Here is a 16503-nt window from a genome sequence, read left to right as displayed (position 1 = left end):
GTTTAAATGGTCAAATAAACCTAATCTATGAATCAATCAATTCTAGGGTCTGGCTCACAGCCTGAGCAGGCTCCGGCAGCAGGGGGCACCACGCCCGCTCCTCAGGAGCATCAAGAAGATCAACCGGATAATCTCCACCTCCTCCATACACAAGATGTACGAGAAGATGTTCCTCAACATGATCGAGGACGGGACCTGCTTCAACACCTAACCCTACAACCAATAGGAGAAAGGGGGCGGTTCTAAGGGGGGCAGATCTGGGTTTCAAACACTTAAAGAATCTATAATTTGTTAGAGTCTGCCTGGAGGGTCAGATGGATGGGGTTTGCCGTTTTGAGATGTTTCTATTGGTTTATTGATCCAGACAAGCTCAAACAGGGTCAGATAAAGGTTGTAAATTCATGTTTAAAGTATAGGCAACCCAGGTCTGATGGGGTGGATCCTAACGTCCACTTAACGTCAAATTTTCACTTGGTCTCCTATTGATATCAATGCATGACTAAGTGAAAATTCAATTTAAATGGAAATTAGGATTAGTCCTAACTGTGTGAAAAGCAGGGTTGGGGTCAATTTAGTTGAAATTCAATTCATGAGGATATTTTTTGCTTCTGTTTGTGAATTGAATTTGAATTCACTTGCTGAATTGACTGAATTAAAATTGGAATTGATTCCAACCTTAGCGAAAAGAGAGAACTATTTAAAATGTGTATATAGTCTGATGTTTTCAAGGTGAGGTAGAGGGGTGATAGGGAAGGGGGGGTTGTCTGGCTTTTTCACTGTTTTAAAAGGAGGAGATTTATTTCATAATGAAATGTTTCCTCCTGTGTGCGTTCCAAATGGAACCCTACTACTTATATAGTGCACTCCTTTTGACCAGGGCCCATTGGGTTGTAGTGCACTACTTTTGACCAGGGCCCATTGGGTAGTAGTGCACTATATAGGGAATAGGGTGCCATTTGGGATTCCTCCCCCCTGCTGTTATGTGTGGACTGCTGACATGCAAAGCTCTATTGAAACTGTCAAAACATTTTAAACATTGTCAGCTTTTATGAATGTACAAAGGAGTGCAATTTGTTTTATTTAAATGTCATTTTTCTTACCAAATTTGTTGTAAAAGCTTATTTTTATCTCTATATTAAAAAACTGGATTCTGAATGCTGCAGGTTTGAATGTTGTTAGCTGAAGGGATTTTTTGTAAATCATTTTTGTATAAAAAGGTATGGATCTTTATCTGGGATTTTTTTGGTTTGACCGGCCCTTTTCAAGCCCTTACATTTGTGAACATTATGTGGAATTATCTGATTAAAATCCATTTGATAAAATTGTTGTATGGCTTTTAAAATGTTTAAAGTGTTGTATTTTGATTTCCCCTCACATGAGTGTGAATGTTGAGGCCTAGTGTCGTTACTGTCCAGCAGTAACCTGTGCCTGGCGGAATGTCCATGGTTCCTGATACATACCACTCCTCCTATTGACTCAGTCTTGTTACGGGCATTTCAGCATCGTAAAAATTTGCTTTTTAAGAAACAGGAAATTGCTTCCTCAGTACACTTACTCAGTAAGGACGTGGCGTTCCTTCCTTGGAAATATAATGTTATGTGAAGGTTCAGTGTACAGCTGACATGTCCACACTGTCCTGTTCTATGAAATGACTTGACTCATCTTTACTCTCCTGCAAAATGAGTATCTGAAAGTTATTCATGTGTCATTCTGTCTCCCTTCGAAGGTTATTCACTTTGTCATTCTGTCTCCCATGGAAGGTTATTCACTGTGTCATTCTGTCTCCCTTCGAAGGTTATTCACTGTGTCATTCTGTCTCCCCTGGAAGGTTATTCACTGTGTCATTCTGTCTCCTGGAAGGTGATTCACTGTGTCATTCTGTCTCCTGGAAGGTTATTCACTGTGTCATTCTGTCTCCTGGAAGGTGATTCACTGTGTCATTCTGTCTCCTGGAAGGTGATTCACTGTGTCATTCTGTCTCCTGGAAGGTTATTCACTGTGTCATTCTGTCTCCTGGAAGGTGTTTCACTGTGTCATTCTGTCTCCTGGAAGGTTATTCACTGTGTCATTCTGTCTCCTGGAAGGTGATTCACTGTGTCATTCTGTCTCCTGGAAGGTGATTCACTGTCTCACCTCCACTAGTGTGGTCCCAGATCTGTTTGTGATGTCTTCTAGGGTCATTGTCTCATTTTCAGGCCATTTGTTGCTCACCTTGCTCCTCTGTACCAGATGAGACTAGTTGTAACCAGATCAGACTAGTTATGACTATACTAGTCTGATCTGGTTACAACTAGTCTAATCTGGTTACAACTAGTCTGATCTGGTTACAACTAGTCTGATCTGGTTACAACTAGTCTGGTCTGGTTACAACTAGTCTGATCTGGTTACAACTAGTCTGATCTGGTTACAACTAGTCTCATCTGGTTATAACTAGTCTGATCTGGTTACAACTAGTTTCATCTGGTTATAACTAGTCTGATCTGGGTACAACTAGTCTCATCTGGTTACAACTAGTCTGATCTGGTTACAACTAGTCTGATCTGGTTACAACTAGTCTGGTCCCTGTTGATTTGTGTTAGATCTAGAACTAGATCTGGGACCAGGCTGGACTCTGGTCAGCTGACCTTTAAAGACTGTTCTGCTGTGGTCTACATGAGGACCCAGCAGCCCTTCCACATTTTACCTTTAGGAAGTAGTGGTGACCTTTACAGATCTTTTTATAAACATGTTTGGTTGTCATGGGAAGTAAGAGTGAGAATGTGTGTGTGTGTGTGTGTGTGTGTGTGAGAGAGAGAGAGAGAGAGAAAATGTGGGTTTTGATATGATGTTATATGTCACATACACATGGTTAGCAGATGTTAATGCGAGTGTAGCGAAATGCTTGTGCTTCTAGTTCCGACCAGGCAGTAATATCTAACAAGTAATATAACCTAACAATTTCACAACAACTACTTACAAGTGTAAAGGAATGAATGAGAATATGTACATAAAAATATATAAATGAGTGATGGCCGAACGGCATAGGCAAGATGCAGTAGATGGTATAGAGTACAGTATATACATATGAGATAAGTAATGTAGGGTACGTAAACATTATATAAAGTGGCATTGTTTAAAGTGGCTAGAGTTGAGTCAGTATGTTGGCAGCATCCTCTCTATGTTAGTGATGGCTGTTTAACAGTCTGATGGCCTTGAGATTGAAGCTGTTTTTCAGTCTCTCGGTCCCAGCTATGATGCACCTGTACTGACCTCGCCTTCTGGATGATAGCGGGGTGAACAGGCAGTGGCTCGGGTGGTTGTTGTCCTTGATGATCTTTTGATGTGGGTGTGATGATGTGTGTGTGTGTGACAGAGCCAGACAGATGGATCTAAAATATCCTCATTTATTGTTAATTAAAGATCTTTAATAATGGCCTAGTGGGATACAAATGATATCAGCATTAATATGAATCACCAGCTCTTCTTCTATTGCCAAAGGAACAAATGCATGACTGCAAAGGTTAACACATCTCAAATCAAATGTTATTTGTCACATGCGCCGAATACAACAGGTGTATTTCACCTTACAGTGAAATGCGTACTGACAAGCCCTTAACCAACAATGCAGTTTTAAGAAAAATAAGTGTTAAGTAAAAATTAGATAAGTAAAAAAATTATAATAACTAAAATTAATTAAAGAGTAGCAGTAAAATAGCAGTAGCAAGGCTATACACAGGGGGTACCGGTACAGAGTCAATGTGTGGGGGCACCGGTTTGTCGAGGTAATTGAGGTAATATGTACATGTAGGTAGAGTTAAAGTGACTATGCATAGATCATAAACAGAGAGTAGGGGGGGGGGGGGCAATGCAAATAGTCTGGGTAGCCATTTGATTAGCTGTACAGGAGTCTTATGGCTTGGGGGTAGAAGCTGTTAAGAAGCTTTTTGGACCTAGACTTGGCGCTCCGGTACCGCTTGCTGTGTGGTAGCAGAGAGAACAGTCTATGACTAGGGTGGCTGGAGTCTTTGACCATTTTTAGGGCCTTCCTCTGACACCGCCTGGTATAGATGTCCTGAATGGCAGGGAGCTCGGCCCCAGTGATGTACTGGGCCGTACGCACTACCCTTTGTAGTGCCTTGCGGTCGGAGGCCGAGCAGTTGCCATACCAGGCAGTGATGCAACCAGTCAAGATGCTCTCGATGGTGCAGCTGTATAACTTTTTGAGGATCTGAGGACCCAGGCCAAATCTTTTCAGTCTCCTGAGGGGGAATAGTTGTTGTCTTGCCCTCTTCACGTGTTATGACTAATTGGGTACATCAGGCGTGTTATGACTAACTGGGGACACCAGGTGTGTTATGACTAACTGGGGACACCAGGTGTGTTATGACTAACTGGGGACACCAGGTGTGTTATGACTAACTGGGGACACCAGGTGTGTTATGACTAACTGGGGACACCAGGCGTGTTATGACTAACTGGGGACACCAGGCGTGTTATGACTAACTGGGGACACCAGGCGTGTTATGACTAACTGGGGACACCAGGGGTGTTATGACTAACTGGGGACACCAGGCGTGTTATGACTAACTGGGGACATCAGGTGTGTTATGACTAACTGGGGACACCAGGCGTGTTATGACTAACTGGGGACACCAGGCGTGTTATGACTAACTGGGGACACCAGGCGTGTTATGACTAACTGGGGACACCAGGCGTGTTATGACTAACTGGGGACACCAGGCGTGTCGTGTTATGACTAACTGGGGACACCAGGCGTGTTATGACTAACTGGGGACACCAGGCGTGTTATGACTAACTGGGGACACCAGGCGTGTTATGACTAACTGGGGACACCAGGCGTGTTATGACTAACTGGGGACACCAGGCGTGTTATGACTAACTGGGGACACCAGGCGTGTTATGACTAACTGGGGACACCAGGCGTGTTATGACTAACTGGGGACACCAGGCGTGTTATGACTAACTGGGGACACCAGGCGTGTTATGTCTAACTGGGGACACCAGGCGTGTTATGACTAACTGGGGACACCAGGCGTGTTATGAAGGTGTTAAAATATGATCGAATAGAGGATATGTCTCCATCCCTGACTGACTCCTCCCCTTCCTCTTTCTAGTCCACGGTTGACGATATAGGACGATGGATATGACTCCTCCCCTTCCTCTTTGTAGTCCAGGTTGAGGATAAAGGACAGAGAGAAGGATACGTTATCAAGTCCTTTTACAGCTGGACAAGAGACAACATCAACATGGTGAGTCACACTTCAGATGGGATAATGACTCATACTGTCACAGAGTTACACTACAAGGATCTTCCTTTTTAATACATTATTTATATATTGCAACATTTTAAAGTTCAATATTTCGGTATATTGTACAATGTGAATGTGATGCTGTGACAACAATATTATGTTGCCATGACAAAAAGCTGTTTGTAATAATTAGTCCATTTTACAATAATGTTGTGTAATTAGTTGGTAGTCCCTTAACCTACAGTTGAAACCTTTATATCAATGAAATGTATTTAATAAAGCCCTTTTTACATAGTCACAACGTGCTCTAAACAAAGTGCATTATTTTCTTATATTTACAGTTGTTCCCAATCCTCGTCGTGCTGGCGTCGGTTGATCTCAGCTGTAGCGCAATGAAAGAGGTTCTTCAAAGTCAGACCCCCACCACCTACCACCACCTGGATCCCACCACGGGCCAGTTACTCACCTGTAACCGCTGTCCACCTGGCCATCACATGTCTGCGCACTGCACCGCCACCACACAGACCGTGTGTACACCATGTCCATCAAGCCACTACACTCAGTACTGGAACTACCTGCACAAGTGCCTGTACTGCGGCACGTTCTGTGGGGAGCACCAGGTGGTCAAGGAGGAGTGCTCGGTTCTCAATGACAGGGTGTGTGAGTGCAAAGAAGGATATTACTGGGAGGCCGATTTCTGTATCAGACACACGGAGTGTCCTTCTGGCTACGGGGTGAAACGGAGAGGTAAGAAACAGAATGGACAGATATATCACCATTTCCTTCTTTGCGCAATTTTGCAGATAGATAGAATAACGGTTTATAACGGTTTATAACGGACAAATAGTAATATACATTTGTTCAAAAATGTCAAATGCCCCCACAGGTACGACGGAGACGGACACAGAGTGTGAAAAACGCCCTCACGGTTCCTTCTCCTATAGCTCTTCTTCGCGCGCGCTGTGCGTAAATCACACCGATTGCGCGTCACTGGGACAGAAGACGGTCCTCAGGGGTACGTGTTGGCATGACAACCTCTGCGCCCTTTCCTGTGAAGAACTGAAAGATGGAGGTGGGTATCACATTATCGACAAGATCTTGATGTTTTTAGTTGTGGTGTGTTTCAAACCCAAATACTGAAACGGAATTTGTGCTCTATATTTTATTTATTGCAGGCTTTTATGAAATGTAATGAAAGTAATATTAGTATATTTTTGCATTACGTTGGTATTATACATTAGTATTACGTTAGTGTTACTGACAGTCAAATCAAAATGTTTTCCTCGTTTGCAGGTGAGTTTAAACTACTCAGAACTTTCCTTCCTGACTTCTTCGCTCATCACAAGATGAGAGTGGTGAAGCTGAGGAAGCTGGTCAGGAGGTTGATGGCCAGTGAAGAGGAGCAGGAGGACCAGGTTAGAGAGACCGACCTAAATATTGTGTGTGTATGTACTGATAGATGCTACTGAATGTAATGTCATATATGAACATATAAATGATAAATGCAGACCTAGAATAGTAGGTCTCTGTCTTGTTTTCCTCCGTTTTGAGTCAGTACAGACTTAGTTACATTTCTCTTGTTTTACATTGATGTAGTTCTGTCGGTAAGCTGTTCTTGTCTATTCATGTTCTGTATTATGTCATGGTTTACGTGGCCTGTGGGCCCCAGGAAGAGTCTTTGCTGCTATGGCAACAACTAATGGGGATCCTAATTAAATACCAAATGACCAACACACACACAGTAGAGGTTTACATTTAACCTGGCCTTTAATCAATGATTTCACTATTGTGTTCTTTCATTATTCTCTTGTATTGCCTTCTGTTGTTGTATATCTCCTTATTTTATTATTTGAAAATCTGCCTCAATTTGAAATGCAATTTAAATCAAGTTGAATTTCATTTGATTTGACCAGGAGCACCAGCAGCACCCACCCAGCAGCCTCTCCCAGTCCGCCCAGAGAGGCCTCCTGCTGGGCCAGCTGAAGGACTGGATCAGGGAGGCCTCAGAGGAAGACCTGAGGAGTCTCCCTGAAATACTGAGGAAGACCCATCAGAGTGTGATGGCAGAGAGACTAGAGAGGAAGATGAGGGAGTTACAGGAAGCCTCTGATTGTAACTCCGTTAGAAACGGGGTGACCTCATCACCTCACTGTGATGTAGAAGAGGTTTCTCAATCTGAATAACTCACGGATTGGATACAGTACCATATAGCCTACAGTGATCATCAATATACTACTGTAAACCACTGTGCTGTATGCTGTATGCCTGTGTGTTCACTGGTTATCAGCTGACTGCCAAAATACTGATCAGTTATGGTTGTACAATGTGTCTGCTTTGTCCTGGTCAAATAATGAAACCTTAATGTTAGTCCTCAGGGAACCAGATGGTCCTTTTTCCTACTAAAGCCATGACACCACCTTCATACTGTCATTGTCCTCTTATCTAATAGTGCACACAGTGGTTCTACCTTCATACTGTCATTGTCCTCTTATCTAATACTGCACACAGTGGTTCTACCTTCATACTGTCATTGTCCTCTTATCTAATACTGCACACAGTGGTTCTACCTTCATACTGTCATTGTCCTCTTATCTAATACTGCACACAGTGGTTCTACCTTCATACTGTCATTGTCCTCTTATCTAATACTGCACACAGTGGTTCTACCTTCATACTGTCATTGTCCTCTTATCTAATACTGCACACAGTGGTTCTACCTTCATACTGTCATTGTCCTCTTATCTAATACTGCACACAGTGGTTCTACCTTCATACTGTCATTGTCCTCTTATCTAATACCGCACACGGTGGTTTTACCTACCAGATATACTGTAAAACATGATTTGTCAACAAGTAGTCAAGTCTTTCTACACTCGTAAAGAGGTGACCCCCCTTTAAACATTTCTCTCCATCGAACACCCTAACCTTCACCATGCAATATGTCAGCAACAGGCTAGCTAGCGTGATTCATGTCTGTTCTTCTTCACAAAGCTCCTCTACAATTGAGGTGACACACCGGGGTAAAGTTAGTGTGGTGGGTTGCGTTTATGTCCAACATACTATAACCAGGGTAAAGGTGACATAGAAATGGATTTACTAGAACGGGAAAGCCCCTCTGACCATAGCAATTTGACTGGAATTTAACTCATGGGGTCACTCAATATGGCCGACTATTTATTTCTAAAGGGGGAGATGGTGAGGTCCCAGTGTCTGACTGCTGAAGACAACCAGGTCAGGCCACCGTCATGTCTGGTTCCTGGGTCTCAAATGTTCCTCAAATGAGTTACTTTGAACCAATAAAGAGTGTGTGTGTGTGCGTGTGTGTGTGTGCGCGTGTGTGTGTGTGTCTGTGTGTGTCTGCGTATGTCTGCGTATGTCTGCGTATGTCTGCGTATGTGTGCGTGTGCGTGCGCGTGCGCGTGTGCGTGTGTGTATGTGTGTGTATGTGTGTGTGTGTGTGTGTGTGTGAACTAATAGGGTGCGCTGATGGAGGTGAGGTGACTACTCAACCAAACGTTTGAAACCTCAAACAGAGAAGCCACTAAACCGTGCTCTCATTCTTCACCAAGCAGCAGAACACATTAGGGATAGAAGGGGAGCAGACAAACCACAATGTAAAAAAGTTAAATGTTTTAACTGGAAATGGTGGAGAGAAAGAAAAATGACGGTAAATGAAGGTCCAGTCATCTGTCTCTTTAAAAATCAAGATTTAGGTCTTTTAGATAATTGTGTTTGTCTGTGTCCCAGACCTGCAGTCTTAAGTGATTTTCATCCTGTTTGTCATACATCTTTAGCCCAGAACTTCACAATTTCAAGTAAGTAATCAATGTAAAAACAAAATGTGGGACATAAAACAACTAAAATTGTCACAAATTGCTTCTAAATCTATTCATGAGTGTCTGAAATAGACTTCTCTGAAATAGTCCAAACAACCCCAGGCTGTCATTGACCACTGTCTGTACAACTAGAATTTCAGGGAGAGAGAACAGAACAGAACTGAAACAATTATTTTAACTTCAGGACTTTCCCCAGGAAACGAACCGATCAGAAACCCCCGGGGGATGTTGTCCAGGGATGTCTCCCAAATGGAACCCTATTCCATATATATTGCACTACTTTTGACCAGAGTCCTATAGGGCCCTGATGAAAAGTAGTGCACTATATAGGGAATAGGGTTCCATTTGAGATGCAGCCCAAACCTCTACATGTTAAGGAGCATTCTGACATGGTTGTTTTGAACATCCCACATTTGTTCTTTCTCTGGCTATTTCTGCTTCATTCCACCATGACACACAATGGGTATCCTTTCTCTCTTGTTCTCTCTGTCTCTCTCTCTCTCGTTCTTTCTTTCTTTCTCTCTCTCTCTCTCTCCCCCTCTCTCGCTCTCTGTCTCTCTCTTTCTCCCCCCCCCTCTCTCTCTCTCTCGTTCTCTCTCTCTCTCTCGTTCTTTCTCTCTCTCTCTCTCTCTCGTTCTTTCTCTCTCTCTCTCTCTCGTTCTTTCTTTCTCTCTCTCTCTCGTTCTTTCTTTCTCTCTTGTTCTCTTGTTCTCTCTCTCTCTCTCTCTCTCTCTCTCTCTCTCTCTCTCTCTCATTCTTTCTTTATCTCTCTCTCTCTCTCTCTCTTTCTCGCTCTCTCTCCCTCTCTTTCTCCCCCCTCTCTCGCTCACTGTCTCTCTCTTTCTCCCCCTCTCTCGTTCTCTCTCTCTCTCTCTCTCTCTCGTGCTCTCTTTCTTTCTTTCGTTCTTTCTCAGAAGCTGGAGGTTGGAACACTCTGAAAGTTCCAAATCGGTCCCAAACACGGTCACCCGAATTTCCACGTTTTTTTGTTGTTGCATTTTATTTTTGTGAAAGTGTGACTGTGTTTCTGTCTGACCACAATGCCTGGAAAACACATATTTTTCCTTCTGGAATAAACACGCAGATTACATCCTAAATGACACTCTATTTCCTATATAGTACACTACTGTTGACCAAGCCCCATAAGGCTCTCATTAAAAGTAGTGCACTATATAGGGAATAGGGTGCGATGTGGGATACACAAACACAGCACACTTGGTTAAACTAGACACAATAAGCTCAGTTCCAGTTTAGCTTTAAGGGATCATACACTTCATGTCTTCTGCTGTGAGCAGATCCAATGACAGAGTAGCAGATAAATAGCACCTGCATGATTATAGCCTGTGGTATTCTGAGAAAGACAGTGAACCTGTGAGCACACAGCATGGCAGATAGTGTTACCATCTTCTGGTTCTAAGGGGTCAGTGTTGATATCAACAAAGCCAAAACAACGATTCTCAACCTTATACCGAGTGAGGTTGTCATGAGTGTTGTGTGCCCAACATAGATATCTTGGGTTTGTTATGGGTGTGCCCAGTACCCCCAGTCCACCTGTAATCTGAACCCTGCTATCAACACAACTAATGTACTGTAACCCAAATAGATCGTCTTGGAGAAAACACCAAATAGCTCCTTTCTCACTAGTTTCAAATGAGCACCACAATCTCTCACCACTCTAGAATAAGGAACCCTCCCTCATCCCGGATGATGCTGGGCACAATTAGCCCAGCGTCGTCCGGGGTTTGGCCGGGGTAGGCCGGGGTAGGCCGGGGTAGGCCGTCATTGTAAATAAGAATTTGTTCTAAACCTGTCTGGGCGAGGTGGGACGCTTGCCAGTGGAATTGCGTGGCGCGAAATACAAATACCTCAAAAATTCTATAACTTCAATTTCTCAAACATATGACTATTTTACACCATTTTAAAGACAAGTCTCTCGTTAATCTAACCACATTGTCCGATTTCAAAAAGGCTTTACAGCAAAAGCAAAACATTAGATTATGTCAGGAGAGTACCCTGCCAAAAATAATCACACAGCCATTTTCAAAGCAAGCATATGTCACAAAAACCAAAACCACAGTTAAATGCAGCACTAACCTTTGATGATCTTCATCAGATGACACTCCTAGGACATTATGTTATACAATACATGCATGTTTTGTTCAATCAAGTTCATATTTATATCAAAAAACAGCTTTTTACATTAGCATGTGATGTTCAGAACTAGCATACCCACCGAAAACTTCCGGTGAATTTACTAAATTACTCATGATAAACGTTCACAAAAAACATAACAATTATTTTAAGAATTATAGATACAGACCTCCTTATGCAATCGCGGTGTCAGATTTTAAAATAGCTTTTCGGCGAAAGCACATTTTACAATATTCTGAGTACATAGTTCGGCCATCACGGCTAGCTATTTTGACACCCACCAAGTTTGGGGCTCACCAAACTCAGAATTACTATTAGAAAAATTGGATTACCTTTGCTGTTCTTCATCAGAATGCACTCCCAGGACTTCTACTACAACAACAAATGTTGTTTTGGGTCCAAATAATCCATAGTTATATTCAAATAACTCTGTTTTGTTCGTGCGTTCAGGTCACTATCCGAAGGGTGACGCGCGAGCGCATTTCGTGACAAAAAATGTCAAAATATTCCATTACCGTACTTCTAAGCATGTCAAACGCTGTTTAAAATCAATTTTTATGCTATTTTTCTAGTAAAATAGCAATAATATTCCAACCGGCGACGTTGTATTCATTCAAAGGCTGAAAGAAAAAAATTGAGAAATCTCGTGAACGCGCCTCTTAGTCTCACTGTCCCCAGGCTGACCACTTACAAATTCTCCTGCTGTTCTTCGCCCAGAGACAGCAGACACACCATTCCACTTTCTGGCGCCTTCTGAGAGCCAATGGAAGCCTTAGAAAATGTCACGTTACAGCACAGATGCTGTATTTTCGATAGAGATGCAACAGAAGGACAACAAATTGTCAGACAGGGCACTTCCTGTATGGAATCTTCTCAGGTTTTGGCCTGCCATATGAGTTCTGTTATACTAACAGACACCATTCAAACAGTTTTAGAAACTTTAGAGTGTTTTCTATCCAAATCTACTAATTATATGCATATTCTCGTTTCTGGGCAAGAGTAGTAACCAATCGGGTACGTTTTTTATCCGGCCGTACAAATACTGCCCCCTAGCCCCAACAGGTTTAACTGACTTGCCTATTTTTTAAAATCTGCTCAGTACAAAGATTCTGATGTGGGACTCCTGATCAAAACCTGTCACTTTACTGCCATCTATTGGCAGGATTAAGTAATCATTTGTTATAATTTCCCATTTATTTTCTTGACCAGACAGGGTCAACACTTTAGGGTCAATCTAACCTCATCCCAAGACTAATTGCGGATAGCAATGGGAGGAAGTGTCTGGTAAACGAGATTAGGATGAATTCATATTACAAACAACGTAAACAGGACGTGCTGACTGTCCTGTGGTAATAACTCAGTGATTTAAGATTGAAGTCAAGGTGTTGTGGTGTGATGAACTTTATACTCCATCCTGCTCACTGCATCACAAAGTCCTAATGGAGAAATGCAGCCCAGACTGTCAGTAGTGAAAGTATGTGTTTATGGTCTCTGTGCAAACTGCCTCTACACTTTATAAGAGGTTTCAATGGCTCAGGACCTATTCAACTGAGGAGAAGCACTGATCCTCAATATCACCTCTGCCTCTTCCTCATCCCCTCCTCCCCCATCTCCACCACCACAATCCCCTTCCTCCTTCTCTTCCTCCTCCACCACCAACATCCTCTTCCTCCTCCACCACCAACATCCTCTTCCTCATCCCCTCCTCCCCCATCTCCACCACCACCATCCTCTTCCTCCTCCTCTTCCTCCTCCACCTCCTCCACCACCACATCCTCTTCCTCCTCCTCTGCCTCCCCCTCCTCCACCACCATCATCCTCTTCCTCCTTCTCTTCCTCCTCCACCACCAACATCCTCTTCCTCCTCCTCTTCCTCCCCCTCCTCCACCACCACCATCCTCTTCCTCCTCCTCTTCCTCCTCCACCACCACCATCCTCTTCCTCATCCCCTCCTCCCCCATCTCCACCACCACCACCATCCTCTTCCTCCTCCTCTTCCTCCTCCACCACCACCATCCTCTTCCTCATCCCCTCCTCCCCCATCTCCACCACCACCACCATCCTCTTCCTCCTCCTCCACCACCACCATCCTCTTCCTCATCCCCTCCTCCCCCATCTCCACCACCACCACCATCCTCTTCCTCATCCCCTCCTCCCCCATCTCCACCACCACCATCCTCTTCCTCCTCCTCTTCCTCCTCCACCACCACCATCCTCTTCCTCATCCCCTCCTCCCCCATCTCCTCCACCACCACCATCCTCTTCCTCATCCCCTCCTCCCCCATCTCCTCCACCACCACCATCCTATTCCTCCTCCTCGTCCTTCTCCTCCACCACCACCATCCTCATCTTCATCTTCATAATCATCAAATGCCTCCTCATCTTCCTCCTCCTCCTTCTCTTCTTCCTCATCTTCCTCCTCCTCCTCATCATCGCTAGGCCAACCCTCCACTCCACTTCCACTTACCCCTTTATTCCTATAGCAGGTAATGTAAGGCAGGTAGCCTTGTGCTTAAGAGTGTTGGGCCAGTAACTGAAAGGTCACTGGTTCGAATCCCCGAGCCAAATATGTGAAAAAATCTGTCAATGTGCCCTTGAGCAAGGCACTTCAACCTTATAATACAGCAGTAATACACACTACAGCATGTAGCTTCACACAGCGCCAGCAGATGTCCTCTTCTCCTCGCTGCTGCGCTCCTTGACCCGTCTCCAGCCAGCCACAGCGGCCCGGGCATCGCAGGAGAGGAGGGGCTGGCGCATCACGGTCTGTAACGTACTACGAGGGCTCTGTGTGAGGGTGTGTGATTCTTCCGGTGGCCGTTCATTCTCGCGAGGTGAGCCCTAATGGTGTCATCTGCTAGCCGTTAATCAGTGGATTCTCTGAGGAAATCTGTTATTTTTAAATGTAGGATTTTCCTATCGTGAGTTTTAGAAGCGGACAGGAAACGGAGGGATATGCGCCTGGATCCATCTTACCGAAAAGGCGACGGGAGGGAAACATGTAACCGAGCGTTCGGAGCGGCACCTGACACCTTCTTTTATTATTTGAAGTATTGACACACAGTATTTTGGTGTTTTCCGTTGGATATTATCGTCGACCCAAGACTGCAAAAATGAGCGAGGAAGTATCAGAGGTCCCCAAAGAACTGCTCGGTAAGAAACGTGAACACCGGTTTGTTACGGTAGCGACTAACAGTTAGCTAGTAAAGGCTACCCGCTGTTTCTTCCATTGTATTGTGTTCTAGAGAAACCCACGGGCTTGTAATGATGGCTTTACTGTGTGGAAAATAGTCTTCATTATGTTCTTACTGATATTTCATCACAACCAGCCAACAAAGAAACGCTATATTCTGTGTATTCCGTTGTTAGACTATCATTTAACATTAACCAGACTGGCTGGGTTTAGCGACATTAAATAATAGCTGAAACATCGTTTAGATAGAGATGCATCCCAGTGTAGTCTCAGTGAGATTGTCTTTCATCCCGTTTAAATCCTATCTTTATCCCACTAAATCATTCTCCCGTTGTATTGGGCTACAGTATTATTAAACCCGTGAGTATATCTCTAACCGTTTGGAAACCTCAGGCATCGCCGATTGTAGCTTCAGACGGTCTTTGTATGTGTTTGTTGGTGTTTACTTCGGTAATCACCTAGTAAAAGGTAGAATGTCTGAGTTAATGTCACCGAGGTGTAATATCAGTCAGACAACTCAAGTGGTTGAAACCTCATGGTCCACGTGTGTGTCTGTTCCCTATCTACTACACTACATAGACCTATTATACAGTCTAGTCCTAAAGCATGGTGTGTGTCTGTTCCCTATCTACTACACTACATAGACCTATTATACAGTCTAGTCCTAAAGCATGGTGGTGTGTCTGTTCCCTATCTACTACACTACATAGACCTATTATACAGTCTAGTCCTAAAGCATGGTGTGTGTCTGTTTCCCTATCTACTACACTACATAGACCTATTATACAGTCTAGTCCTAAAGCATGGTGTGTGTCTGTTCCCTATCTACTACACTACATAGACCTATTATACAGTCTAGTCCTAAAGCATGGTGTGTGTCTGTTCCCTATCTACTACACTACATAGACCTATTATACAGTCTAGTCCTAAAGCATGGTGTGTGTCTGTTCCCTATCTACGACACTACATAGACCTATTATACAGTCTAGTCCTAAAGCATGGTGTGTGTCTGTTCCCTATCTACTACACTACATAGACCTATTATACAGTCTAGTCCTAAAGCATGGTGTGTATTCATGTTATTAGTCCCTAGCTACTACATTACATAGACCTACACCTGCTTGTTGTCTAGGAGAGGAAAGGACAAGTCATTATACAGTATAAAGCATGGTGTGTGTTCATTGCTGATTGGGTAGCTTATTAAACACTGCATTAATTCTCCTTTATGCCATACCAGAGGAGTTAATGCAGATAGTCCGGTTAGCCATTTGATTAGCTGTTCAGGAGTCTTATGGCTTGACGGTAAAAGCTGTTAAGAAGCCTCTTGGACCTAGACTTGGCTCTCCGGTAACATCTAAATAATGTAGGACTACAATGTAAATAAATACTTGATTGAATTGTATTGAAAGGAAGCTGGTCAAATCCTGAATGAAGTTACTAGTTTAGTTACATGTAAGGACACCAGATTCCACCAAACCCGTGTGATAAGATGGTGGTTAAAGACCTCTCTGTTTTACGGTGATATGATAGGATTCAGCTCGGTGACCTTTACCCTCCCGATATGACACCAGAGTTGTGTACTTGACGTTAGACGTTTATAGATTCCAGTATCATTAAGGCTGATCCACCAGCTCCTGATAAGCTCACACTCTGTCCTCATGATGTAATTGTGTTTTGAAGCAATACAGTAACACAAGCAGGTGTAAAAGCAGAACAGTAGTGGGGCCAGTTCTCCCATGAGAACAATAATGCATTGTGATGGTGTGACAGAGAAGGAGGGTTGACATAACAACATGAGCTGTGACATCACAGTAGAAGGCAATAGAATAGAACAGGGGAGTGACGGTAGAATGAGGATCTCATTTCTTCTACGAGCAGTCAGTCAGCGCGGAGCAGTCAGTCAGTCAGCGCGGAGCAGTCAGTCAGTCAGCGCGGAGCAGTCAGTCAGTCAGCGCGGAGCAGTCAGTCAGTCAGCGCGGAGCAGTCAGTCAGTCAGCGCGGAGCAGTCAGTCAGTCAGCGCGGAGCAGTCAGCGCGGAGCAGTCAGCGCGGAGCAGTCAGCGCGGAGCAGTCAG

General features: G+C 43.8%; 2 protein-coding genes and 1 long non-coding RNA gene across 3 annotated transcripts in view; all 3 read left to right on the top strand.

The window, feature by feature from the left end:
• Nucleotides 1-1322, top strand: part of LOC115190909 (tumor necrosis factor receptor superfamily member 11B-like) — a 29738-nt gene extending 28416 nt beyond the window's left edge. The window contains exon 6 of the mRNA XM_029748945.1: nucleotides 47-1322. Coding sequence (XP_029604805.1) covers nucleotides 47-211 — 165 coding nt within the window. The 3' untranslated portion in view covers nucleotides 212-1322. The remainder of the gene's footprint in view (nucleotides 1-46) is intronic.
• A 3821-nt stretch (nucleotides 1323-5143) lies between these two features.
• On the top strand, nucleotides 5144-7671 carry LOC115190899 (tumor necrosis factor receptor superfamily member 11B-like). The gene is made up of 5 exons (XM_029748926.1): nucleotides 5144-5249; nucleotides 5591-5996; nucleotides 6136-6321; nucleotides 6543-6664; nucleotides 7163-7671. Exons 1-5 carry the CDS (start codon nucleotides 5247-5249, stop codon nucleotides 7430-7432), a joined length of 987 nt encoding a protein of 328 aa, XP_029604786.1. The 5' UTR covers nucleotides 5144-5246; the 3' UTR covers nucleotides 7433-7671.
• A 6311-nt stretch (nucleotides 7672-13982) lies between these two features.
• LOC115190914 (uncharacterized) lies at nucleotides 13983-14350 on the top strand. The gene is made up of 2 exons (XR_003877472.1): nucleotides 13983-14070; nucleotides 14169-14350. It is a non-coding gene; the product is annotated as an uncharacterized LOC115190914 (long non-coding RNA).
• The last annotated feature ends 2153 nt before the right edge of the window (nucleotides 14351-16503 follow it).

Source organism: Salmo trutta, unplaced genomic scaffold (genome assembly GCF_901001165.1).
Source record: "Salmo trutta unplaced genomic scaffold, fSalTru1.1, whole genome shotgun sequence".
Taxonomy (NCBI): Eukaryota; Metazoa; Chordata; class Actinopteri; order Salmoniformes; family Salmonidae; genus Salmo; species Salmo trutta.
This window is presented reverse-complemented; position numbering and strand designations above follow the sequence as displayed.